Raw genomic sequence first — 12,960 nt, forward strand, 5'->3', positions numbered from 1 at the left:
CAACATCGAGCAAGCTGCTCCAAGATGGCGCTGACGTGGCGTACTCACCAGCATCTAAATCAGAGAAGTGATGTAACCTCAGTATCTCGCCTCCAACACATCCCCCATGCTGAAGGAGATATTAGGATCCTGCTGACAGACCTTAAACAAACTATGAGAGCTGACTTTCAAAAGTTAGCTGCTGACATTAAGAGAGATGTGCAGGCCATTGGGGACTGCACGGCCCATTTAGAAAACAAGATGGAGGAGGTCATAGAAGCACATAACACCATGGCTGATGCCTACACCACATTCCAGACGCAAATCCAACAGCTGGAGAGAAAAATGGTGGATCTAGAAGATAGAGCCCGCAGGAACAATATCCGTCTGCGCGGCATTTCTGAGGAGGTTAAACAACCGAAATTAAGAAGTTATGTCACCCAACTCTTTCATGCACTGCTACCAGAGGCTTCGGAGCAGGATTTACAGATAGACAGAGTACACAGGCTGATGAAGCCCAGAGGCCTGCCAGCGGCAGTACCCAGGGATATAATTGTAAGGGTGCATTTCTACACAGTAAAAGAGAGGCTGATGATGGCGGCGCGGGACGCACAGAATCTAGGAGAGCGCTTCAAGGATATTCAGCTATACACCGACATGTCGCCAGCGACAATGGCTAAAAGAGCTTTTGGCCCTATCACCAAGGCACTCAGAGAGGCATCCATACCATACAAATGGGGCTTTCCGACATGCCTAATCACATGGAGAAATGGAGTGGAAAAGGTGTTTCTTAGCCCAGAAGACGGGAGGAACGGACTAGCACAGTGGAGCATTCTACTGCCGCAGCCAGAGTCGGCGGAAAAGAACACCCCTGCCCACCCATCTCGAGTGGCTGGAGACTGGCACAGAATTGAAGCAGCTAAGTGAAGGGCACACCATAGACACTTTTATTGTCACTGTTTTTTTTTCTTCTTTTTTTTTGAATGAGAGAGAAGGTGTTTTAGATGCCGGTTGCTATAATTGTAAAGGGTGAAGGAGAAAAAATAACCGGGCATGTTTAGCATATTCCCATAAGTTAATACTGTTGAAAGTATACAGGTATAAACGGACACAGGAATGTAGGCCGTAATATAAAGAGAGCAAGACCGCGATACATAACACATGTCCTCTCAATATTTTTACTTAGAGACTTGACATCTCTGTCTCGGTCTAAGGTTAAAACCATGGATAGGGACGGTCCCCTATGACATGTTATATCCAATAGATGGTACTATCCACCACTTCACCCTTATCGGGAAAGATGTGGCATTTGAACTAGTAAAAAAACTTAGACAAACAGGGAAGATACTTATTTATACAATGTTTGCTGAATAATGCCCCGTAAACCTTAATTAACGTATATGGCCCTCATACAGCACAGGCAGCATTTCTCCTCAATATTTTTAATGCACTGGACGAAGGCAGATTAGGGGACGTAGTGATAGGCGGGGACATGAATTTCATTCTAGATACTCAACTTGATACATCCCCTTCACACAGAGTGAAGGGATCTACTGAGACAGGCAGAAAAACAACCACGGGGCACCTTAATCAACTTCTCTTAGAGCAGAATTTTATAGACCCATGGAGGGTGACACATCCGCAAGAAAAGGATTTCACGTTTCACTCTGTAGCACATAACTTGTACTCCCGAATAGACCGCTTTTTGATACCTACCTCCCTGATTAGCAACGTTGTCAACACAACTATAGGCCTTATAACATGGTCGGACCATGCGCCGATTATTCTCCACCTGAATGAACAATTCCCTGCTAAACGGAGAGGAACTTGGCGGCTTAACGAAAGCTTGCTTAGTGACCCCCAGGTATTGGAAGATCTACATAGAGAACTGGAGGTCTATTTTTTGACCAATTCTCAACCAGACACACCCACAGAAATTACGTGGTTAGCTCATAAGGCATACATTAGGGGAGTACTAATTAAGCATGCGAGTAGGGCCAAAGCCGCGCGTATAGCCAAATATATAACCCTCACTAGCCGCCTCACAACACTAAACACACTTAATAAACAAACACCCTCAAAGACGCACCTTAGAGAGATTACAGAAGTACGAATTCAACTACAAGAACTGGAAGTGGCTAAAACACATTTTTTCCTAAGACGACTTAAAGCAAAATTTTACGAGCAGGGAAACAGAGCAGGGAAAGTACTTGCATCCAGACTTAAAAAAAACGAAGCCTAGCAACCAAAATAGCTTACGTTCACAACCCCCTGGGTCAGAAAATCGTAAACGCTGATAAAATTGTACAGGAATTTGCTCAGTTTTATCGCACACTCTATAATCTTAAAGATGATAACCTGACATCCCAACCAACGCAAGAACAGATAAACAAATTTCTAGGAACAATCCAGCTACCTTCGCTGCCCACTGATAAGATCCCTGACCTTATTAAACCAATCTCCATTGAGGAAGTTACGCAAATGATTAAAGATTTACCCAATGCTAAATCGCCAGGACCAGATGGACTCTCTTCCATATACTATAAAACCTTCCAAATTGCTCTTATCCCACATTTAGTATCTCTGTTTAACCAAGGTTTCACGCAAGGTAAATTGCCAGGCGAAATGCTACGAGCTCACATAGTCACACTACCTAAACCGGGTAAAAAACGTACAGCATGCGCCAACTTCCACCCGATATCCCTATTAAATATTGACACCAAACTATATGCAAAAATCCTGGCGACTAGACTCAAACACTTACTCCCCACTCTAATCCACTATAACCAATCTGGCTTTGTCAAGGGCAGACAGGGCTCAGACAATTCTAGACTCCTTCTTAATGTCCTGGAGGGTCTCAACACTAACAAACTGGGGGGATTACTGCTAGCATTGGACGCAGAAAAAGCCTTCGATAGACTCAATTGGCTATACATGAAATCGGCACTAGACAAATTTGGCTTTCCTTCCGCATTCATAATAGCGATTATGGCTCTATACACCTCCCCAGAAGCTAGTGTCACCAATGCAGGATTCATTTCCCCACCCTTCCCAATTTCGAATGGAACGAGACAGGGATGTCCTTTGTCCCCCCTGCTTTTTATAATATGTCTAGAACCTTTAGCTCAGATCATTAGGCAGAACCCAAACATTCAGGAGTCACTGTCGACGAACATCAATACAAACTATCATTGTTCGCCGATGACATTCTGCTGACACTGACAAAGCCAGAGGTATCACTCCCAAACCTCATGCCCATCCTACAAACCTTTGGCTCTATCTCGTATTACAAACTTAATACGGCTAAGACACAAGCCTTGCCAATTAATCTCCCTTTGAAGAGTGCTGAGGAATTGAAAAAGGCCTTCGATTTCGATTGGAGGACGAAGTCGGTAACCTATTTGGGAGTGCGAGTTGCCAAATCGATACATACTATATACAAACTAAACCATATCACCCTCTTAGAAATAATTCGCAAGGACCTGAACTCCTGGAAAGACGTGATGCTCTCATAGGCAGGGAGAGTTAATGCAGTGAAAATGATGGCCTTACCTAAACTACTGTACTTATTTTGCATGTTGCCTGTACCTATCCCACAAAGTTTTTGTAAAAAAGCCCAGTCCATTATTAATAGCTTTATATGGGAGAACAAACGAGCGAGAGTAGCGAGTCACACCTTGTACAGACCGTTCCAGATGGGAGGGATGGGGGTACCGCAGGTCACCACATATCACTTGGCAGCCATACTGTCCCAAGCAGTAAATCTCCACGCAGACAAGTGGCAACTGCTTTGGGTCGACATGGAACGCAAACAATGGCCTAATGAGACACTCCTAGAGTATAAGTGGTCCCCACCAGCTAAACGGGGGAGGGCACGTACGCTCCTTTCTACAACAAAACTGACCGTACACATATGGGATACGTTTCGAGCAATTCAGACTAAGACTCCCAGATTCCATAGACTGGCTCCATTAAACGCCATGTCCACAGTGTTATCATGGCTCCCACTATCCAAATGGGCAGAAGCGGGCATCACTAATATCTCCCAACTATTTACTGGTAATGAAATCACTCCTTTTGCTGAGCTCCAACATGTGTACAGCCTAGCCCCTAGATATGTATTCCCTTACCTCCAAATTAAAAGTGCATTATTGGAGCATGTAGATAGGACCACAGAGGGCAAGGATGGGGAACCTAATCAGCAATGTGATCTCCTTATGACATGTTGGAAACACCCCCTTAGACCTAAATTGCTCTCAAGGTGCTACAAAGCAATATCGAACTACCCACTATCCACATGCCTGTCATTTATGTCCCAATGTGAAAAGGAAAGCGGGAAAAGTCTTCTTCCCCACAAATGGCTAGCACTGGTCAATGCATTGACTGGTCATACTGCGTGTTATTCACATATGGAAGCTCACAGAAAGCTAATGTACCGATGGTATCTGACACCGGACAAACTTAACAAAATATACCCAAACACTTCTGACCGATGCTGGAGATGTCGGACCCAAAGAGGCACGATGCTCCACATATGGTGGGGATGCGACCTTATTCAGCCATTATGGTTGGAGGTTACTAAGTTGCTTAGCAAAGTAGATATCAATCTCCCGCTGCAGTTTGGGGCCTGCCTATGGTTGGACCTTCCCGCCAGCTGGACGAAGCAGGAGAAGGCACTGGCCGCACAGGTGATACTAGCAGCTAGAGCTCTTATAACGATCAATTGGAAATCAACCAATTGCCCCTCTGAAAAGAACCTCATGGACTAAATCCAACTAAATTACGTGTATGACATCTCTTCTGCGATAACTGCCAGCCAAAAACATAAAATATCTCAAAACTGGGAACCTTGGTGCCGGAACCTTGGTCCAGCCCCCATAAGGACATCAACCGGACTAAGACCCGGATCATACACACACCTGTTAATAATAATATTACAATAATTAAAAAAAAAAAAAAGGATTTTAGTGCAGGGAGCTCCTTATTCCTCCCCCCTCTGGTCTCTATCACCGCCTAGGACGACAGCCATAGGAGCACGGATGGGTGCTGGATAGCAAACGGATTTTGTTTTCCCTCATGTTCGAATGTTTTTAAATGTATTCTATTTTCTTTTTCCGTTTTCATTTTTTGTTCAGGGATGTTCAGGCTGAGCAATACCTTGACACTTGCACAATACCTCACAGGGTACCACACTTATGGGGATACGTATGAGGCATTAACAGTGTATGCAGGGAGCCCCACCCAGTAGATAGACTGTAAGATTCTAAAAAACAAGGTGAACAAAACTTGAGCCTCCTTGAACCCCCTTGAACGCCCAACAAGGTTAGTGTATGCAAAATATAAGCGAATCACATAACAAATAGACGTGAGATATCCAGAGCATTGCCCCTGCATGCACGTAAGAGGCTGATAGTTACACTGCCTCAACGACGAGATACACTTAGAGGTTGCAAAGCGGGGTATAGGTAATGCCCGTTCTGACTTGGGATGAGCAGCGACCACTTTACATCCAAACAACTGCGTACATAGATAGGTAGCGATTAACATGAAATGTGAATGTCATTGTGATGTATCAGATCCTCTGTATTGTAACCCTGAACTCCTTACCCTTCCCTTTTTTCTTCTGTACCCCCACCTCTTTTCTTTTGTGATTGAAAAATAATAAACTCAATAAATAAAAAATAAAAAACAATACAAGTTAACCCATGAGGGTAAAAACTAAAATCAATTCACAGGAAAACACTGTGATTAGTATTCTTATTACTGAAAGCACTGATCAAAAGGCAGGGAAAGGGTTAAGTTTTAGTTGGATATTTTTTTTTCAAACTAACTTTTAACTAAGAACCAGGGCATAATGCACTGTCTTCCACCACCTGCCAATGTATTGGTTCAGTGCCTAGGCTGTTCATTTTTGGTACGAAGTTTGTTAAAGGGATACTCCAGGCACCCAGACCACTTCTGCCCATTGGAGTGATCTGGGTGCCAACTCCCACTACCCTGAACCCTGCAAGTGTAATTATTGCAGTTTTCTACTAGACAGCCACTAGAGGGCGCTTCCGTGTCTCTAACACAGATTTTCTGTGCTAGAGCGTCGCTGGACGTCCTCACGCTGTGTGAAGACCTCCAGCGTTGCTCAATTCCCCATAGGAAAGCATTGAAAAGCATTTTCAATGCTTTCCTATGGAGAGTTCTAATAGGAACGCATTAGGTCTACCCGGCCTGCTGGCGAGAACAGTGTGGCCGGCCGACGTAATGCAGAGGAGGAGCCGCGGTGGAGGAAGAAGAAGGGACGTGGGACATGTCGCTGCCTCTGGTAAGTGACTGAAGGGGTTTTCACCCCTTCAGCAACCGGGGATTGGGAGGTGGGAGGGAGAGGGGACCTGCAATGCCAGGAAAACGGATTGTTTCCCTGGCACTGGAGTTTCCCTTTAATTTAAGAACATTTCATAATAATATTTTGAATTATTTTATTTACTTATTATTCACAATATATATTTATTGATAATGCAATGTTTATTTCTTGTATGCAGCTATTTGATGTTGATGAAGATGGCAGTATTACTGAGGATGAATTTTCATCTTTGCTGCAGTCTTCATTGGGAATTCCAGATCTTGATGTCTCCAAACTATTTAAAGATATTGATATCGATAAATCAGGAAAAATCTCCTATGGTAAGAAAACACTATTAGTGCCTACATGGTCAGTTATATTATTATTATTATCACCATTTTTTATAGCACCAACAGATTCCATAGCACTTTACAATAATTTGAGAGGGGTATTTAACTATAAATAGGACAATTACAAGAAAACTAACAGAAACAGTAGGTTGACGAGGACCCTGCTCAAATGAGCTTACAGTCTATAGGATGTGGGGTATAAAACACATTAGGACAGAAATATCAATCAGATAAGATAGGAGTGAAGCAGAGCTGGAGGAGAGAGTAGAGTGCTGCCCTTTAGGAGAGAGCAAGTGACAGGTATGTAAGGTAGACGTTACTCTGGGGGCCTTAAGCTTTCCTAAAGACATAGATTTTATGGCACTTCTTAAATGATTGAAGACTAGGGGAGAGTCTGATTGGGGTAGGCAGGCTATTTCATAGGAAGGGAGCCGCCCGCGAGAAATCCTGCAAGCATGAGTTGGCTGTACGGGTGTGAGCAGTGAACAGAAGAAGGTCACAGGCAGAGCGGAGGGACCAAGAAGGGCATACTTATGGATCTACGTGTGGTTGAGAAAGAGAACTCTCAGTTTGTCTTGGGTTGTGGGTAAAGTGAAGACCACCAAAGGATAGTGAGGCAGGGGTAGCAGTATCAGAGGGAGAGAGCCATGTTTCTGTTAGTGCAAGTATGTATGTATGTGTGTATGTGTATATACTAAACACCTTTAACCCCATAACATTGTTAGAGCATACTACGCCATCCTGCAAAAGCAGAGCTTTAATGCCCTAACAATTGTGGCCTGCTGGGAGTAGCAATTCTTACCTTCCGTGTCAATCCAGATTAGGGGTACAGCCTACAACCTAGGCAGTCTCTCTCTATCAAATCCGTCCTTTCCAGGCCATGTGATTGCAATTATATTGCAATCTTATGACTGGATCTGCAGTTGAAAGCACTGCCTACAGGTTGACTGCCCCCAAACTGGAAAAGTAAAAAAACAAACACAGATAATTAATGATGCCCAAAGGGTTGATGGATGGAGATATATGTGTGTGCACATTGCTCATGTCTAGTATAAATATATATATATGTGTGTGTGTGTGTACTAGAGATAAGCCACAAAATCATTGACACAGAAATGGAGCATGCAATACTCCTAACAACACTTGATGGCTTAAAAATTCAACAGAAGCTGAAGAAGTGTTAAGATATAAAAATGAGCTGATAAGATTTAAAAAGCCACCCAAGTACACAAGGACCCAGTGAATGCCCCAGGATGACCCATAGTGTCAGCTAATGACGGTGTTCAGGAACCAATAGCCAAGTGGCTAGATTACCTGTTCCAAGCTCCAGTGGAGGATCTACATACATGCAAAACTCACACAGTTTGATATCAGGGATAATACACCAATCCTGATCAACATGGATGTTGCCAGTCTCTATACAGTCATTCCTCATGATGAAGGGGTAGAAGCGATGCGATATGTGTTAACACATTCTACAAAGTATCAAGATCCCCCCCCATTGATTTTTCCTAGAACTCCTCACATTGACCATTCACAACAATTACTTTAGATTAAAAAATCAGTGGTATCTTCAAGCAGCAGGCACCTCGATGGGTGCCGCAATGGCACCAATGTATGCAAATGCATACATTTATGTTTATGATGAACAATTTATTCTGTGAGAGTACGGCCATAACATCCAGGGATACTTTCACTACATTGATGATCTGCTGGTCCTATGGAAGGGTACTTAAGAAGCTGAGTATATGGTATCAAGTTTGAACCAGTTGGTATCCAATCAGATTGACCAATCAGATTGACGGCTAATATCCAAACATAGCAAGTCCACTATCTCAACCGCCAGATTAACCTTTGGAATTTCTAAAATTGAATCTAGTCTGTTTTCTAAACCTATGGACTACAGCACATTGTTGCATTACCAAGGTACCCATCCTAGGGCTTTGAAGGATTCCCTCCCAAAGGCGCAGTACATGCGTGTCATCAGGAACAACTACAAGGATGAAACCATGGAAGTCCAGTTGCAAGAAATGACTACAAAATTCTTGGAGAGAGCCTACAAGCAAAATGTTCTACAGAAAGCACTTAAAGGACCACTCTAGGCACCCAGACCACTTCAGCTTAATGAAGTGGTCTGGGTGCCAGGTCCTTCTAGGGTTAACCCATTTTTTCATAAACATAGCAGTTTCAGAGAAACTGCTATGTTTGTGAATGGGTTAAGCCTTCCCCTATTTCCTCTAGTGGCTGTCTCACTGACAGCCGCTAGAGGCGCTTGCGTGATTCTCACTGTGATTTTCACAGTGAGAGCACGCAAGCGTCCATAGGAAAGCATTATGAATGCTTTCCTATGTGACCGGCTGAATGCGCGCGCAGCTCGTGCCGCGCGTGCGCATTCAGCCGACGGGGAGGAGAAGAGGAGGATCGGAGGAGGAGAGCTCTCCGCCCACCGCTGGAAAAAGGTAAGTTTTAAACACTTTCCCCTTTCCAGAGCCGGGCGGGAGTGGGTCCCTGAGGGTGGGGGCACCCTCAGGGCACTCTAGTGCCAGGAAAACGAGTATGTTTTCCTGGCACTAGAGTGGTCCTTTAAGGAAGCTTTTGTAAGAAGAATGCAAGCCCATTATTATTATTATTTATTATTATTTTATTATTTATATAGTGCCAACAAATTCCGTAGCCCATCAAGCTTAGTGTTTCCAATGGAATTCCAACATACAACCCCACAAATCGCCACTATAATTTGGCAAAACTGGCAGATTTGAAGTGATGACATGCTTCCAAAAGTCTTCAAAGAGACTCCATTACTTTGTTATAAAAGAAACAAGAATCTTAAAAACTTACTTGTTCATACGGATCCCATCAATAGCTATACACAGGATAAATGCATTCAAAATTGTGGTTGAGTATGTTGCTTAAGCTGTGTAACATGTACCCATATGTTCAACCACCCTCATACCAACAAAAAATATCAGATTAAATATACCATCACTTGTTAGACCACTCATGTGGTTTATAAACTGACCTGTCCCTGTGGCCTTTCTTATATTGGAAAGACTGAGGCAGCTCTATGTGAACGGATCAGGGGACATAGGTCTAGTATTAGATTAGCCTACAGAGACGGAACATCAGATAAACCATTTGCAAAACATTATCTACAACTTGGCCATCCGCTATCAACCTTGATGTTTGTAGGCATTGATCATATACCACTACCGAAGAGAGGTTGTGATTGAGGCAAAATTCTATTGAATAGAGGCCTTTTGGATCCATGAACTGGGCACCATATCTCCAAAGGGACTTAACGACTTCATTCCTTTTTACTCCTTCTTGTAAAAGTATGCGATAAAATACTTGTTAGGCATATATCAGTCTTGCTTGCAATTAGTTTTTGTTTTTAAGTTTAGTGGAGAAAGGGTACATTATATATTTTCTGTATAGCGCTAACTATTAACAAATGTGATAATGACAAATGTCCTCTTATCAGTATTTAATGGTAAGTCAGGTTTAATCCCTGTACTTTGAAAACCATGCCCTATAATTTCTGCAGTGATATCTCAATGCAATTAACGTAATGTTTAGGACAAATACCACACTAGCAGAAATGTTGATACCCTTTTTTGACAATTATGTTTTTTATAGAAATTATATGGAATATATTTATATTAACTGACATATATGTATAGTATCAGCACTTGTCACTTTTTCTGAAAATAGTTCACTTATTAGGCACTTTATGCTTATTCTAGCACTTTTTTGTATAGAGATACACATTCTGCCACTTTTAATGCATTACAGACACAATGTTTTATCATTAGCATGTCACTTTTACATAGCTGTAATGGATCGACGGGCACCCCGACTGGGTACCTTGCAGGATGCTCCTAGCGCTTCCTGAGGACTCCAAGCACTGCAGCAGACACCATAACCACCGTAGACTCCTCCAAAGAGCAAGGCAGGAACAAGCTCTTATAAGAGCTTAGTAGTGATTTAGCAAGGGAGTATGACAAGCACAGCCATCCCTTGTAGCAGATTCCCCCAATAAGAGATGGCACTCCAAATTGAGGGTCAAGTAGAAGCTTTTAATCAAACACTCTGCTTTTATGCACATTTTACACACATAGTACTGCCCACAGGGTTTTGCAGAACAACCAATCAATACATACAATACACTCAGACACTCCCACACAAAATTCCCCCTCTGTCTGTGATATAATTACTGAACACAATGGTCTAATGTAATTATCACAGGCAGGAAAATACACAGTTTTACACAATATTCATAATTCTAAAAGTATACATCACATTCACATAAAACTTACATTTTTTTGAATCAGCATACTCCAAATACAAACATACATCAAAATCATTGGTCCAGTGGGCCAAAAGTTAGTTTGAAGTCCCTTTGTGACTGGCTGCAAGCATGGCTTGGGTGTGGTAAGCCAATTACCTCCAGCATACAGAAAATAGCTCTATTCACAACAACAGTAAAAACACATAAAAATACATATTTCCTATCATACTTAACATAACCCCCACATTCAACCTATACCCAGATAGCTTGGATCTGAGCGCTCACTATATCAGAACAGCGCACAGATACCGCCAACACAGTCAAATCGCCATGGGGTTAAACCATAGCAACAAGTTCCAACTGGTATGGCAATGTCCCTGGAACAACGCCCTGCTGGAGAATAGACAGGAAACGGGGGAGGGGCACACCTTCTCATGTATTCAAAGGGGCATAAAAAAGTGTTTAAAACTCCAATAAGCCCAAATAATGTCTTTAAAGGGCAATACATCCCAGGGGCCATAGTCACATGGCAGGAGGCTGGCAATCAGTCTTCTGCAATGCCCAGTGGCGAAGTCGGTTTCACCACAATAGCAATCTGTCTATGTAAGTTCACACATTTCTATACTTTCCATGCACTTTATTCATCCTTTCACTATGACACTTTCCCGATACCAAAGATTGATGTTATTTCACTTAAGGGGCTTCCTAGCTCTCTTTCTATTTTGATATGTTTAGCTGAAGAAATATTAACCTTGTAAATAGCAAGAACAATGCAAAACTTTTAGCATATCAAAAGACTTCCATTTTCTACCATAAGGTGAGACCCACTCCTCCCAAGACTTGACTGGTATATGTGCATCCTTTTGTATTGGAAGCCAGAATGGCACTAATGTAGCTAAGGAGATTATATATATATATATATATATATATATATATATATATATATATATATATATATATATATATATATATATATATATATTTTATAGGTATAACAAATGCATTTACAATGTAGATGTTTCCTATGCAGCAGTTTCACTCCCATTTGACATGGATACCTGCATATGTCATAGCTATAGTAAACAGGGTTATTTACTAAAGTGACAATTCACTGTAAATTTCAAATTAGACTAGAGTAGTCAAACTGAAAGCATAGCTGACTTAGAGAATATTTCCAGGTCAGATTTACCTTACATTTGAATTTCACTTCAAACTCTCGCTTTAATGAATAACTCTTTAAATATGTATTTTTAAACCACTGTTAGTACTTTTTAACTTTACTTTATGTGTATTTAATTATGTTCAACTAATGTAATTTGTCTAATTTCAGATGAGTTTAAGATATTTTCACTGAAGAATCCAGAATATGCGAAGTTGTTCACAACTTACCTGGAACACCAGAGATACTACTACATGCTGCAAGAAGACCAGGATCAGGATAGGCATTTAAAGATCTGTGCAGAAAGAGACGTTGTCCATTCTGCAACAACACTGAATCTACATCATAGTACTTCAGAAAAAAAGGAAGACTGAGAATAATCAAATTGACACCAGAGTCATTAAACAATTATTATCAATGTTGCATTTAAAACTTTCAGTACATTAAAAGAATTCAGTTAAAATAATGTTACTGCAACTTTGTGTTACTTTATGAATTTACTGGCAAGATCTATCTACACATAGATAATCAAAGAGAATAAAAATACAATGCAATTATGAAACCACAAAATGTATGTTTTATTCGTGTTCACCCTTCCTTGAGGTCTCACAAGTTTGTTGATAGGTTGGTGGTTCATATATAAAAAAAACGAGAATAAAAAATATAGTGCTCACCGTTTTATAAATAAAAAAAATACAATTAGGAGAAGTACTCACAAAAAGAGAGCAAAAATTATATTTTGTATAGCGCTTAGGTGGTATTTTACATACCAAAGGAATATGTGGTCCTAAGCTCCAGGGAAGGTCAGAATGAAGTACAAAGAGGTTAATGAATAACAACTTTATTCAATACC

The 12,960-nt window shown here is 41.5% G+C and overlaps 1 protein-coding gene across 2 annotated transcripts in view; it reads left to right on the forward strand.

Annotated features, from left to right (window-relative positions):
* The window catches only part of LPCAT2 (lysophosphatidylcholine acyltransferase 2), a 1,632,697-nt gene extending 1,620,049 nt beyond the window's left edge, over positions 1-12,648 (forward strand). For both annotated transcript variants that reach the window (XM_063438673.1, XM_063438674.1), the window contains 2 exons: positions 6,510-6,651; positions 12,279-12,648. In XM_063438673.1, the coding sequence (XP_063294743.1) occupies positions 6,510-6,651; positions 12,279-12,481 (345 nt within the window). In that variant the 3' untranslated portion in view covers positions 12,482-12,648. The remainder of the gene's footprint in view (positions 1-6,509; positions 6,652-12,278) is intronic.
* The last annotated feature ends 312 nt before the right edge of the window (positions 12,649-12,960 follow it).

The sequence above is a fragment of the Pelobates fuscus genome, chromosome 12 (genome assembly GCF_036172605.1).
Source record: "Pelobates fuscus isolate aPelFus1 chromosome 12, aPelFus1.pri, whole genome shotgun sequence".
Taxonomy (NCBI): Eukaryota; Metazoa; Chordata; class Amphibia; order Anura; family Pelobatidae; genus Pelobates; species Pelobates fuscus.